This window comes from Pungitius pungitius, chromosome 10 (assembly GCF_949316345.1).
Source record: "Pungitius pungitius chromosome 10, fPunPun2.1, whole genome shotgun sequence".
NCBI lineage: Eukaryota > Metazoa > Chordata > Actinopteri > Perciformes > Gasterosteidae > Pungitius > Pungitius pungitius.
In genome coordinates, this window is record NC_084909.1 from 8,482,853 (window position 1) to 8,497,208 (window position 14,356).

Sequence of the window (14,356 nt, forward strand, 5' to 3'; positions counted from 1 at the left end):
AGGTAAACTATGGACCCGCAGTCAGAAACTGGCCTACACGCTTCTTAACAAGCTGAGTACCAGAAATGAGCCTCTTCTGGTGCCCGGCGACAGGGTAAGTCATGAGATAAAACTCTGTCCAGGGCTGATAAGTTGTATGTCACATTTCTTGTTGCATTTGAGGTATTTGGCTGAGGCTCCTAAAACAATATTCAATAAGTCCTAGTTTCTATTGCCCTGAACGTGAACTAGCATTGAAAATGAAATGGGGAAAGAATATATTGTCAGCCTCCTTGATTTAGTGTTCAGTTTTCAAAATGTGTAATTTCTTTATAATACCACAACCATATTAAACCCTCCGCATCCTACTGTAACTACACATGTGTCCGTGGTACACCTGCAGGTTGCACTTGTTTTCCCCAACAACGACCCCGTGATGTTCATGGTGGCCTTCTACGGCTGTCTCTTGGCTGAGCTGGTACCGGTGCCCATTGAAGTCCCGCTCACCAGAAAGGTAAAAGCAAACACTATAATAATTGAAACACTGAGAGAGAGGCAGTAGTGACCCCTGCTGGACACATGACCCCCTAATGAGAGGGTTAAAAGTTGTGCACATTTGCTTCAATGTATGTCGATTTCTACATTTTCTTTCCCATATCTTGTACTGTAACAACTCCAGCAGCAGCGTTATCTTGTAACTGTTGTAAAGTGTTATGATGCATCCCAGTTTCCAGCACAAACTGAACCAAATTGCTCCACATCAGTTAGACAGTTTGAATATTCATGGCTCCTGACTGGCCTGTAATGGATTAGTGTCAAGGGAAATGATGCGTAATTTCAGTGAAAATATTAGATCACATAGGCCAACTGTTCTCGGGACTAGTTTTTCCATTCCCTCCCCTTCTAATTTTTTCCTTGTTCATCCGTCCCATTTTCCTGCTTTTGTGCGCAGTGTGGTTTGTTCAGCGTGAAGCTGTCTGTGAGCTCATATGCACAGCCAATCAGGAGTGAATGTGTCAGATCTCCGCTATGGTTGAGTTTTTTTAATGGTGATAAGCCGTCAAACTGTGTTCTTGCCTGCTGCTTCTCTGATGTACAGTGCTCAGTCCAAGGTTTCTCCTTCAGTCGTCGTCCTTCCTCTTCAGGACACAGTTCCCACATCCCCTCAGCGCAGTGGTTCCCAAACTGGGCGCTTTGCTTGTTCCTATACCATCAGAGAGGGGCCCGACAAATGAAGTTTGGGAACCACTGCCTCAGCGCATTTTTCCTCAAATCCTTCCTGTTGTGAATTTTGTCGCTTTTGATGATTGTTATTCGACTGCCTGTATGAACTTTGATCCTCTTCCCCTCCGCAGGATGCCGGCAGTCAACAGATTGGCTTTCTGTTGGGAAGCTGTGGCGTCACGTTGGCACTGACCACTGACGCGTGTCAGAAAGGCTTACCCAAAGCCCAAACGGGGGAGGTAGTGACGTTCAAAGGTGGGCTCTCACTTTGACTCTCCGTCTGTATAGTTGCGTTTGGTTTGAACTGACCTCACGCCTCCGTCTCTTCAGGCTGGCCACGCTTACTGTGGTTCGTGACGGATGGAAAACATGTTGTGAAGCCTCCGAAGGACTGGCATCCTCCGATACGGGACGCCAGTAATGACATAGCTTACATAGAGGTCAGAGTGGTTTCATTGATCTTACCAGTGAAGAAAATATCAATTTGTTTATATTTTTATTTCTATTTAATGTATTCTCAATATATTCTTTTTTGGAATGAAATTGTTCAAATTGTTTTCCTTGTTCCCTTCGTTCAGTATAAGACCAGCAAGGAGGGAAGCACCATGGGGATCACAGTGTCCAACGCAGCCACGCTGGCCCACTGTCACGCGCTCACACAGGCCTGCGGCTACACTGAAGGTAGGGAGGACCTCTCAACTTCTCATAATTCATTTGGCTCCTTTTCTGCAGCATTACACCTCATCAGAGTGTAATTACAGTGCGGCCACTCAGCTCGAGAACGTAAGGTCCCTCCTCTCCTCCAATGTCCCAGTTTTTTTTCCAGGAGCCCCGGGAGTCTCTCTGGGTCTGTTTTACAAATGTGTTTGCTGCTTCACTGAATGCAATACTGTCACAAACAGGAATTATTGGTTATTACATTTAAAAAAAAATAATGATCATATGGAATTGCATCCGTTTAAAAAAATGAATGCCGGGTTAAATGTTTCAAACGTTAGTCTTGTTAAAATTTGCTTTTTCAATTGCAGGAGAGACGATAACCAACGTCCTGGACTTCAAGAGAGAGGCGGGGTTATGGCACGGCGTTCTCACTGTGAGTGGTGTTGAACCATCTGGTAAAGCTAATAGAAGGGTTCTGTCATAATTTATTCTAAAATAATTGTGAAACACAACTTTAGTTTGAAACCTGTAGAAAAGATTTCAACTCCCAACACATCCTCAAATCAGCGCTGCCTTCTAACATGTAGAGGAATTTTATGCGCTTCGCTTAGTGATCGAGTCTGGTTTATAATGACGTCATGTAAATATGATACACTTTGGACATCTTTGAGTGTTTCTCATGTGTTTCTCATGGCAGAGTGTCATGAATCGGATGCACGTGATCAGCATTCCTTACTCCCTGATGAAAGTCAACCCCCTCTCCTGGATACAGAAGGTCCACACATACAAAGGTAAGGATTAGTCCACCCAGGCATCAGTCACTTGTCACCGTTAGTCTGCTCGTTGCCTCCAGGCCCCATGAAGAGGGAATCAGTACAGCAGAAACTCAGCTAGTTTTATCTAAGTGCATTGTTTCATACACGTGATTTGCTTTGGGAGCTTGCTCCATGGCAAAATGGTAGTTTACACTTAATTCTTTTTTAAGTACCTGTAATGGTAAAAAAGACCAAGTTTGACTCTGTTTGGATCCTCAGTGCACGTGTGAAAGGGGAGGGTTGATTGACGGACTAGTTTGTCCAACTCCGTTGTGCCGCTCCAGCGGAGGGTGAAGACCGGATGAAATCCGTCTGCTCCGCCGTCCGAGCCGTAGGCCGGGCTTTGCTGAGTCACCTGTCGCCAACTGATTCAGACTGTGCTGCTATTTGCTGTCAGATTTACAGATCTGCGATTGGCTGTCCTGCCGAGTGACAGAGGTGATGATGATATTCTCTTTGTCTCTGGATCCCCTCCCACAGCAAGGGTTGCCGTGGTGAAGTCGAGGGACATGCACTGGTCTCTGCTGGCCCAGAGAGACCAAAGAGACGTCAGTCTGAGCTCCCTGCGCATGCTTATCGTAGCCGACGGAGCTAACCCATGTGAGTTCACCTGCAGGTTCTCATTGGATGAACCCTGGAGCCACAAGAGATTGTTGTTGTTTTATTGTGCAAAACTGTTTGCATATTTGTGTTATCACAGGGTCGATATCCTCGTGCGATGCCTTCCTCAACGTGTTTCAGGCACGTGGGCTGCGACCTGAGGTGATCTGTCCATGTGCCAGCTCTTCAGAAGCCATGACTGTCGCCATCCGCAGGTGAGCTGCAGTCATTGCACCGTGCAAGAACAACAACAACAACATCTACCTGCCACCGCTCTTTTCTCACTGGGCTGTTTAATCCGACTGCAGCAAGGAGAGGGGGATTTGTGCTTTTTTTAACATCGAGACAAAGTGTAGGAGGTCTCAGCTTTTTACCGATGGCAGAGTAATGGAGGATTACCCTAATCAGGCAGACTCCAAACACACGTGCTTTAAATAAGCTATTTAAATCATGAGGAATATGTGAGTCAAGAAATGTTGCAAAAGATGCAGAGTTTAAAAGTGTCAGTCCTGATAAAGACAGTATACTACGGTACAGGATGGTACAGGTACCAGCTGCATGAGGAACTCTGATCTATGAGAATCTGCATCATTCTGTTTTATTTGCCACAAAGGCCGAAGAAATTAGGAGAAATAACTTAGATGTCTTTGACTGAAGGACATTCCATGTTCCCTAATGACAAATTAAATTGAAATAATGTCTGTGCCTTGCAGGCCTCCAGAAATGGGTGTTCCTCCTCCAGGGAAGGCGGTGCTGTCAATGGGTGGGCTGAGCCACAGTGTGATCCGTGTGGACACAGAGGAGAAACTCTCCGTCCTCACAGTGCAGGATGTAGGACAGGTCATGCCTGGAAGTAAGTACACTGCGCCACTCATTAACCTTTTGCTGCTGTGTTTAGTGCTGGAGGCGGAGATGAAAGATTTGACATTGGCACAACCAAGTGTCTCCAGGAAATAGAGATGACCCGACCAGATTTGAAGAGATAAATAAAATAAACAGAAAAGTTCTTAGTTACCTTTTGTAAATGTAGACTTTGAACTGTTGAGCAATAATGGGATGTTTTCCTTAGCCTTGATGTTTGCTAATGTTGAGCTATCGATTTGTTTATAACAGAACATAGCACAAATGTTTCTTATACTATTCAATAGAGATTTTTCCAATAAAATGGAATGGTACGGTAATCTAATAACCGATTGAGACATCGACTTAAAATGTGAATTTCCTTGTTCCTGATTTCCTCCTGTCCTCACTGTGTCCAGCCCTGGTTTGTGTGGTTCGGGTGGAGGGGACACCCTACCTCTGTCAGACGGACGAGGTTGGAGAGATCTGCGTGAACTCCGGCATCCCGGGCGTAGCTTACTACGGCCTGCCGGGCATGACCAAGAACATCTTTGAGGTCAGTGTCTTGTTTCCGGAGCTGTTCAGATAAATGCTGACTACGTTTTTTCTGTATTTCCACCTGTGGAGGTAAAAATTCTTTTTTGCACTTCATACACGTATTGTGTCTACTGACAGACCATCCCGGTGACTTCATCTGGGATTGCCATCTGCGACAGACCATTCACCAGGACATCGCTCCTGGGCTTCGTGGGGCCGGTAAATTCCACCTTTGCATCCACCATACAGTAGCAATGTTTGTCATTCTTCAGCCGAAAGACATGTTTGTTTTCGCCATTTGAGGATCCTTTTGAGGGCTTCGGTTTAAAATGTGTGTGTGGGGGGGGGTAAATATCAAGATGCACCCATCTAATGTTATGTGCTTTGCGTGACACCCCCACAGGACAGCCTTGTGTTTGTCGTGGGGAAGATGGATGGGCTGATGGTGGTCAGTGGGCGGAGACACAATGCCGATGATGTGGTTGCCACAGCACTGGCAGTGGAGCCCATGAAGTTTGTGTACAGGGGGAGGTAAAGGTTCACACTTCTCTACACATCGCTCATATAGAGATTCTGTTCTATCCGCGCTTCTACTTTCAGGCCAGCGGCAACTCTGCCGTTTGATGGCATTTGAGTATCAATCAAATGGCATCAATTTTTTGTTGTTGTGCATTTCAGGATAGCGGTGTTTTCTGTGTCTGTGCTGCATGACGAGAGGATCGTGGTTGTGGCAGAGCAGAGGCCGGACGCCTCGGAGGAGGACAGCTTCCAGTGGATGAGCCGCGTCCTGCAGGTGCTCACTGTCTTTTTCACTTGGTCACGGATAGTTGAATGATACCTGCAGGTTTGCACTTTCTACTGTGATAAATGGGAGTCAGGATTGTTTCGCTAATTTCACTTCCTACTTTTTCTACAGCACGTCACGAAGCAAATCATCATTGGTTTTCATTTCGGATCACAATGAAAACTAACCTTTAAACTTATAATAATTGAATTGACGAAGGGCTAAACCTGTAGCCGAAATTAGTTTAAGGCATGCTAAACAAAGGAAGTATTCACTGCAAGTGGGTAAATAAGTGGGCAAATAAATACTCAATCATATAAAACCTTTATTAGAACCACCACAATAACTGCAAGTGAAAATATTGCGACTCCTGCTGAAAATAAAACTGGAACGCAGAAATGAAATTACCATGCTCTTCTTGATTTAATAGCTTTGCTAACCTCCAACTCTCCTCTCTGTTTTTTATTGCATGTACCATCCTCCTGTTTCCAGGCCATAGACAGCATCCACCAGGTCGGAGTGTACTGCCTGGCTCTGGTGCCTGCCAACACGCTTCCTAAGGCTCCTCTGGGCGGAATCCATATATCTGAGACCAAACAGCGCTTCCTGGAGGGCGCCTTGCACCCCTGCAACGTCCTCATGTGCCCTCACACATGCGTCACTAACCTGCCCAAGCCGAGACAAAAACAGCCAGGTAGACCTCCACATGTCAAAGTACAGGGTGGAGTTTCAAAAGCAAACTCCCTTGTGAATTTCCTCCATTTCTTTTATTGGGGTGCTTACATTTCTGTCAATATGAATGAAAGACCTGACTTTCCTGAATGTGGCTGTGCTTGACAGAGGTCGGTCCTGCTTCCATGATAGTGGGCAACCTGGTGGCCGGCAAGAGGATAGCCCAGGCCTGTGGGAGGGACGTGGCCCAACTCGAGGACAACGACCAGGCACGTAAGGTAGAGAGTCATCCTCATTTCACCCGCTCACCACCTCCTCACTTACACTGCAGAAACACAGGTAAGGCTCCATACCGGAGGGAGAGGAAACTAAAATACATACGGCTGATGGAGAGCACATGGTCTCGCTTACCTGCTGACTGAGCTTTCTATATGAACATGGGTGTTGTGCAATTTAGATAAGTCTGCCATCATTTATTACACTCAATGCTCTTTGCAAACATTTGTCATCCCTTCATAAATAAAAAAAAACCCTACTTGTCCCACCATGGGTTTTTGATTCCACGACGTGCTGTGTGGTATTCTCTGTAGTTCAACTTGTGTGTGTCTCTCCCCTCTAGTTCCTGTACATCCAGGACGTGCTGCAGTGGAGGGCTCAAGCCACTCCAGACCACCCAGTGTTCCTTGTCCTCAATGCTAAGGTAGGGCCTTCTGCCTCATTCTTTGTAGAATCGAGTTATATTTTCATCCCTTTAATTTGATAGACATCTCTACTGGTGGATGAATCATAAAGATAATAAAGCATGCAAAGAGATAGTAGAAACATAGCAGTGTAAATTCATGTGTGTCCTCGTCTCTTGCTCCTCAGGGCACAGTGGCTAGTACAGCTTCCTGTCTGCAGCTGCACAAGCGGGCAGAGCGGGTGGCTGCAGCACTGATGGGACGCCTCAACACCGGAGACCACGTAGCACTCGTCTACCCACCAGGTAACAGGTGTCACTGCTGCTGGACAGTTCTGCCTCTTAATGTCACAGCTGTGTCTTCACTACCTCTGTCTTCAGTTTTTTAATTCAGTCACCAGAAGAGTTCTTGATGTCTCTGTCAAGCTCTTTCTACTTTCATTTCATCAGTAACAATGTGTAAAATGCTAGTGATTCATAGAACAAACATTTATGTGTAGGAATCGACCTGATTGCCACTTTCTACGGCTGCCTGTACGCTGGCTGTGTGCCAGTCACTGTCAGACCCCCCCACCCCCAGAACCTGGCGACCACGCTGCCCACCGTCAAGATGATTGTTGAGGTAACACAGAGTCGACTGTCCTGCACCAATATGCAAACATAATCCCACTCTGCACAGTTATAACACTCATGAGGCTTGATCAGGGTATTGCGGGCATTGTATGTACAGTGCTGTAATATACACCTGCTAATACATCAATGTCTGTGTGTTAAAGGTCAGTAAGTCGGTGTGCATCCTGACCACTCAAGCAATAATGAAGCTGCTCAGGTCCAAGGAGGCCGCGGCTGCTGTGGACGTGAAGAGCTGGCCCATGGTGCTGGACACAGGTGAGTTATACGCACATACCGAGCACAGTTTTGTTTCTCATGTTGTTATCTTGAATTGGGACTGTACCTTCTCTCATCCCGCAGACGACCTCCCAAGAAAGAAGAGCCCCCAGATGTACAAGCCCCCGACCCCAGAGATGTTAGCCTACCTGGACTTCAGTGTGTCAACAACAGGCATTTTAGCGGGGGTCAAAGTAAGTTGAAGGTTGATGAACCACGTGGATTCTGAATTGGATGTAGTGGTCATGTGGAGAAGCTCCCAGTCTGTCAGATAGAGATCGTCCATATAACAACATCATGGCTGCTGTCATTACAAAACAAAATCAATGGTTTGTTTAGAAACACACTGCTGAGGTGTCCATCAATAATACATATGTGTCCCCAAAAGCTCAAGGAGTGTTTGTAAAGTTTCATTTTTCCTAAGAAGCTAGTTTTAATGCGTCGTTCTTGCCTCTGTGTGTCACGTCCAGATGTCTCACTCTGCCACCAGTGCCTTGTGTCGCTCCATCAAACTGCAGTGTGAGCTCTACCCCTCCCGGCAGATCGCCATCTGCCTGGACCCCTACTGCGGCCTGGGCTTCGCCCTCTGGTGCCTGTGCAGGTAAACCAGCATCTGACCAAACGTCAGGAGCCCTTTTTTTCTCCTCTCTGTCGTCCCACTCAGCCTGTCTGTCTGCGTGTGTGTGTTTCTGGTTTCAGTGTGTACTCGGGCCACCAGTCCATCCTGGTCCCCCCTCTGGAGCTGGAGAGCAACGCGTCTCTGTGGCTCGCCGCAGTCAGCCAGTACAAAGTGCGCGTCACCTTCTGCTCGTATTCGGTCATGGAGATGTGCACCAAGGGCCTGGGTTCACAGACTGAAGCGCTGCGGGTCAGTTTGTCTCCTCCTCGGGTGTTGAGTGGTGTCTTTGGTGCGGCAACAAGCTGCAGCCTTTTTTTCTGGAATCTTCAAGGGTGTTTTTTTCTTCAATTGCTCCGTTTCCCAGAGGGGCTCCTGCCACAGCGCTGTGATTATCAACACATGGTCCTGAGGGGTGGAACCATCCCTTGTATCTGTGCTCTGATTACTGACTGCAGCCCTTGAGGCTTTTTATTTTTTACAAATCATGTCTGTGGTTTAATGAGCAGAATTAAATCTAATGAAAAAGTTAGATTATCTGAATAAATTCTCTTGTCTGCTCCTAGTTCACATGCACCCTCAGTGCGAATTGTTAAAGAATGTAACATCGTTGATATAATTGCAGTGTTCACACCTGTTTATTTATTTCTTACATTTTTTTAGTTGTGCCGATCAAACTTGTTCTTTTCTTCCATCTCCAGTTGCGCAATGTGAACCTGTCGTGCGTGCGTACGTGCATGGTGGTGGCCGAGGAGAGGCCCCGCATAGCGCTCACTCAGTCCTTCTCAAAGATCTTCAAGGACTTGGGGCTCTCACCGCGCGCCGTCAGCACCACCTTCGGCTGCAGGGTGAACGTGGCCGTCTGTTTGCAGGTAAGATGGGAGGAGGAGGAGGAGGAGGAGGAGGAGATGGAAAGGAGTATAGTTTTCTAAATGAAAGAAAGCAAAGAAGGAGTAGCACCAGAGTAAACGTTAGCGTTTATGTCATTTTACCGACTAATTTGAGGGGGAGGGAAATGTGTTCAACTTTATATTTAATCGAATTTTGAATGATTATAAAAACGCCATGCACTGACTTGCTTCTGGGTCTAACAATTTTGGTTTCTGTTTTGTATGTATATATTTTGTGTGTGTGTGTGTGTCTGTGTGTGCATGTGAATTGAAGGATATAAATATTTATATTCATGTATCTGTCCTGCGTTGTCCCGTCAGCCCAACAGGTTAGGGAAACTGGCTGAGCAGGTAACCGCAGGATAAGGGCTGCTGTCTATTCGTTTGGCTGCTGCAGGGTGTGTGTGTGTGTGTGTGTGTGTGTGTGTGTGTGTGTGTGTGTGTGTGTGTGTGTGTGTGTGTGTGTGTGTGTGTGTGTGTGTGTGTGTGTGTGTGTGTGTGTGTGTGTGTGTGTGTGTGTGTGTGTGTGTGTGTGTGTGTGTGAGAGAGTGAGTCTGTTTTTGTGTTTGTTACTCTTGCATGAATTTTGAAGATTTAACCTTTATTTTGTAGTTTTATATCTCTTATATGTGATGCGCTACTACGTCATCCTGTGAGCTCCATTGCTCCATGCTGCCATTAAGGTCATCGAGGAATGTCATCTCAAACCCTAAGATCTTTATACCACCTACGCTCTTTGTTTTTTAGTTCCTTTATCTTTCATTAAAGACAATGTACCATGCTTAGTTCTTGTGTGAGTGCTAGTGGCTTGAGTGAGTTATACTGGTAGTCATGGAGTGAGTGAAACTCATTTGATTTGTTTGGCAAAGACTAATGTCTGGACTGAGTCTCGTTGATGTCATCCTAATGTATCCAGCCTCAGCTTTGCTCGACAAAGTCAATCCGCCTGCTCTGCGTTTGGCTTTGACCTCGCGGATGACCATCCGGCGACTCGATGCTAGCTTGCGCCACGCTCCGGAGAACGAGGGGTGCGAAGCATAAGTAACACTAGTCTTAGAGCAGTGATGACGACAAATCCCAAAGCCAAAGGAATCAATACCCGGCGACCAGAATCATTCAATCAGGAATGGCTCGATTCAGGCGCATGGGGAAGCTATTGAAATTGACTCAAAACCAAGACATTGAGGTACTTTTGTTTTGTCACAGCAGGATTCTACAAGTTAGCTCTTTGGATTTAACTTCCTGGTACTTGCTATGTCTCCGACTCCGCCGCTGGGCTACAGGAAGTCTATAAAACTATAGTAGCCCGGCTGGTTGCTTCTGGCTGCCCGCCCCCCCCCCCCCCTTCCTCTGCTTTGTATGACACTGTTGGTTCCTAAGTAGCTTCCACCTCCACCACAATCTCATCTCATGCTGCTCTCTGCTTGTTTTCCTCCAGGGCACAGCCGGACCAGACCCCACTACCGTTTATGTTGACATGAGAGCGCTGCGACACGACAGGTAGCTCTGAGTGTGAATACGTTGTTCAAACCTTAAATTGAACCGTGTTGACCCTTTTGTCCTTTCATTTCTTCAGGGTTCGCTTGGTGGAGAGAGGGTCGCCCCACAGCTTGCCACTGATGGAGTCTGGGAAGGTACGTCATCATGTAAACTAACTAAAACTCCTTCTGATGCAAATGGTTTGAGATATCATGTTTGTCTGTTGTAGATCCTCCCAGGAGTGAAGGTGATCATTGCCAACACGGAGACCAAAGGACCCCTGGGAGACTCCCATCTAGGAGAGGTAACCACAACATCATCTGAATGTTTGACGGTCACCTGCTCCTGCTGGCTGTGGCCCACACTTTATGTGCTCTTGTTATCAGGTTACAATGGGCCTTCTGCTGAAACTAATCACTAAAACGTAGTACAGAAGCAACAAGAAGGTGCATCGCTAGTCAAGTTTTTAAAGCAGAAAACTAGCAACACAACACAATAGTAATAGTTTTATCAGATACAAACACAATTGAATACATTTTTCTCTTTTTAGAGGGCGATTGATTTGTATGATCATCACTAATTGTCATTACATTGTGTGTGTGTGTGTTTATGTAATAGGTCTGGGTGAGCAGTCCTCACAATGCCACAGGCTACTACACAGTCTACGGGGAGGAGGCCCTGCACGCTGACCACTTCAACACAAAGCTCAGCTTTGGCGACACCCAGAGCGTCTGGGCGAGGACGGGCTACCTGGGCTTCCTGCGGCGCACCGAGCTGACGGATGCCAGTGGAGGTGAGGATCAGTCTGTTTCTTTGGATCGGACCTGGATTCATACTGTGATTTTGTCGCCCTCTGGCAAAGCAATGATGTTTGCTACGTTCCGATGTCAAATCAACCCTGGATGTCTTTAACTCTGCGTGTTCGTGTGCCCGTCTCAGAGCGCCACGACGCCCTCTACGTGGTGGGCTCTCTCGATGAGACTCTGGAGTTGAGAGGAATGAGGTATCACCCGATTGACATCGAGACATCCGTCATACGTTCTCACAAGAGCATAGCTGAATGGTGAGGAAGTGGCATTAATACTTTTAGTGCTGTCAATCATTCATTTTGTTCTAAGATGGGTATTCCATTTATATTGAACATACAGTTGAGCAACATGAATTCTGACAACTTCTCTCCTCTTCCTCACTCTATCATTTACCTCTCTTCATCCCACCTGTTGTTTTTATTTGTCTTGCCCTTTTCCTTCCTTTCCTTGCACGCTGCCCCTCCTCCTCCCTCCCTCCTTCCAGTGCGGTGTTCACTTGGACCAACCTCCTCGTGGTGGTCGTGGAGCTGGAGGGATCGGAGCAGGAGGCGCTGGACCTGGTGGCCCTGGTCACCAACGTTGTCCTGGAGGAGCACTACCTCATCGTAGGAGTCGTGGTGGTGGTCGACCCCGGCGTCATCCCCATCAACTCCAGAGGGGAGAAGCAGCGCATGCACCTCAGAGACGGGTTCCTGGCCGACCAGCTGGACCCCATATACGTGGCTTACAACATGTGAGGGCCCTGCTGCGGGAAGGGGACCCCTCAACGGGAATCATCGCACAAGGAGAATGTGGGAGCACAGAAGTGTTGCAGGCCCTTCTGCCCCCCCCGCCCCCTTCCCGCCCTTCGGCCAAAATAAATAAAGCTCTCCTTTCTTGCTCAAAGACGGGAAATATGAAAGAAACGTGGATGAAAAACCTCACAGCAAAATGGAAAGAAACATCGGGAGAAATAAGTTGGACTGAAAACACTCATGTGATTTTCTCCCCAGTATTTCCAGCCTCAGAAATTGGAGAAGAGAGTTTTTTATGTATGTACGATAAGGCGCCTGTCAACTTACTTTATCCATCTCCAATATTATGATTGTTAGTTGTGTCTGCTATGCCCTGGTGCCAGAGAGCCGGACTGACACCAGTACCCAAACCCTGGTTCAGAACCAGCTCAAACGGATCCCCCTGTGCCCCCCTGTGCCATTGCAGGTCAGAAAGGTTTATCCCACGGATGCCGGGACACGGGAGGCGGTACTTACGTTCATGGTGTCAGTAACAGGACGTGTAAATATAATGTTGTGGTTTGACTTAGTTTTTTTTTTTTTTTTTTAGACCTTTCTAAATCTAAAATGTGTGACATATTGTTTTATCTGAACAAAATGCAATATGAGTGATGTGAAAGAAGAGTTTTGAATGACTGCAGACAATAAGTGCCAATTGTTCAAAGTCATGACATGGCGAGGAATAATAATCGTTGCTCTCTATTAGCAACGTGCCAAATGATATGAATTAAGCCTTAAGTGTTTTTTCAGAGGCCTGGTCTTTCTCCAGCTCCTGCTTCAATTCCTTTTGTGAACTTTATCCGCTTGGAAAGGAATAGAAATGCAGAGGGAGCTTAACGTATGATAAACCCTGCTCTTATTGCACCCAAAGTCCTTCCATCTTTTTGGAGAAGATGGATAAACTTGATCATAACATCAGCCACTGCAAACACACTCGCTCCATTAATGTTCATTGTTGCGTTTCATATCTGCGATGGATGGCAGCCGCTGTAGGTTTGATGCAGAATGTTATAGGCGCACATCGAGGGCCATAAGGTCGAATGGGAGTTGGGAAAATGTTGCATGTAACATATGAAGGCAAGTGTCTAATACGCTAGTAACACTTTGACCTCCCACCTTACCACGTTCACTTTGCAAAGATTCACTCCACCGTTGCTTTTTTTTTTTAACATGCACATCCCGTCAGAAACAGGCTGCGGCCCGCTGTAAGTATGTACAGGTTTTATGTAAATTATGAATGGATGGAGGAGATGAGAGGAAGCATAACACAAAGACTGAATATGTTATATAGGTGTGAACTTCTCCACACACAAAAATATTTTAAACTTTATTCTAATGCGGACATTGGGATGAGACATGAAAAAGCCTTGTAAACATTTTTATAGTAAGAAAGAGCAGTGGGAACTTTGGTGATGAGGCGAAGCACAAGGAGGACACGGTTACGCTGTGGTGACGGCTGAGTGGTCACACACTCCACAGCAAACTTTGGTTGAAAGATGCATTTGTGTGATACGTGGTTAGGTGTCATTATTTTCATAACCTGATTTCTTAATGAATAAAGAAGTGCTTTTAACTTGAAATGTTTGTCTTCTCTGAACATTCAGGTGTCAAATAAGATTAGTTTCAAACTGAGAATATAAGGTCGTAGTGAACATGCATTTCAAATCTGGCTTTGGAAAAATGTGCACACCAATCCCCAATTTGTGGGGTGTAATCCATTATTAACTAAGCAAACAAGAGTTAATGAAATCTAATCAGCCAAAATCAATCTTCTGCAAAGGTTTACAGCTCAATATGAACATATTACCACTTTTACTTTTTCAGATTCTACATTACTGTGATATATTCTGTCACTATAGCCTACATTAATGATATCTGGAAGATGCAAACTAACTCATGTCTACATAAGTGAATTAGGAGGAGAACTTGATGAAATTATAACAAACCACAAAATTCCATTTCATTTTTTTAATTTTTAAAGAAAACTGCCAATGCCAATGGAAATCATCACGTTAAGTTTCAAGAAACCAATAAGGAAAAAAATGCATAGAGATGAAACAGTTCGACGTGTTTAAATTGTTTAAGGAATGAAAATATCCAAAGTTGTAGAG

The 14,356-nt window shown here is 45.8% G+C and overlaps 1 protein-coding gene across 9 annotated transcripts in view; it reads left to right on the forward strand.

The window, feature by feature from the left end:
• Positions 1–13,406, forward strand: part of dip2a (disco-interacting protein 2 homolog A) — a 58,150-nt gene extending 44,744 nt beyond the window's left edge. For 4 of the 9 annotated variants that reach the window (XM_037488230.2, XM_037488235.2, XM_037488237.2 and 1 more), the window contains 31 exons: positions 3–94; positions 383–493; positions 1,335–1,458; positions 1,534–1,643; positions 1,782–1,884; positions 2,232–2,296; positions 2,561–2,654; positions 3,159–3,278; positions 3,379–3,493; positions 3,992–4,131; positions 4,538–4,674; positions 4,794–4,874; positions 5,059–5,186; positions 5,334–5,448; positions 5,932–6,133; positions 6,280–6,389; positions 6,731–6,811; positions 6,979–7,096; positions 7,291–7,412; positions 7,567–7,678; positions 7,763–7,872; positions 8,149–8,279; positions 8,378–8,546; positions 8,996–9,166; positions 9,506–9,535; positions 10,623–10,684; positions 10,761–10,818; positions 10,893–10,967; positions 11,282–11,456; positions 11,603–11,726; positions 11,957–13,406. In XM_037488230.2, the coding sequence (XP_037344127.2) occupies positions 3–94; positions 383–493; positions 1,335–1,458; positions 1,534–1,643; positions 1,782–1,884; positions 2,232–2,296; positions 2,561–2,654; positions 3,159–3,278; positions 3,379–3,493; positions 3,992–4,131; positions 4,538–4,674; positions 4,794–4,874; positions 5,059–5,186; positions 5,334–5,448; positions 5,932–6,133; positions 6,280–6,389; positions 6,731–6,811; positions 6,979–7,096; positions 7,291–7,412; positions 7,567–7,678; positions 7,763–7,872; positions 8,149–8,279; positions 8,378–8,546; positions 8,996–9,166; positions 9,506–9,535; positions 10,623–10,684; positions 10,761–10,818; positions 10,893–10,967; positions 11,282–11,456; positions 11,603–11,726; positions 11,957–12,209 (3,638 nt within the window). In that variant the 3' untranslated portion in view covers positions 12,210–13,406. Of the gene's footprint in view, positions 1–2; positions 95–382; positions 494–1,334; positions 1,459–1,533; positions 1,644–1,781; positions 1,885–2,231; positions 2,297–2,560; positions 2,655–3,158; positions 3,279–3,378; positions 3,494–3,991; positions 4,132–4,537; positions 4,675–4,793; positions 4,875–5,058; positions 5,191–5,333; positions 5,449–5,931; positions 6,134–6,279; positions 6,390–6,730; positions 6,812–6,978; positions 7,097–7,290; positions 7,413–7,566; positions 7,679–7,762; positions 7,873–8,148; positions 8,280–8,377; positions 8,547–8,995; positions 9,167–9,505; positions 9,536–10,622; positions 10,685–10,760; positions 10,819–10,892; positions 10,968–11,281; positions 11,457–11,602; positions 11,727–11,956 lie in introns of those variants that run through there. The other 5 variants (XM_037488232.2, XM_037488236.2, XM_037488231.2 and 2 more) reach the window with 4 other exon arrangements.
• Positions 13,407–14,356: the final 950 nt, after the last annotated feature.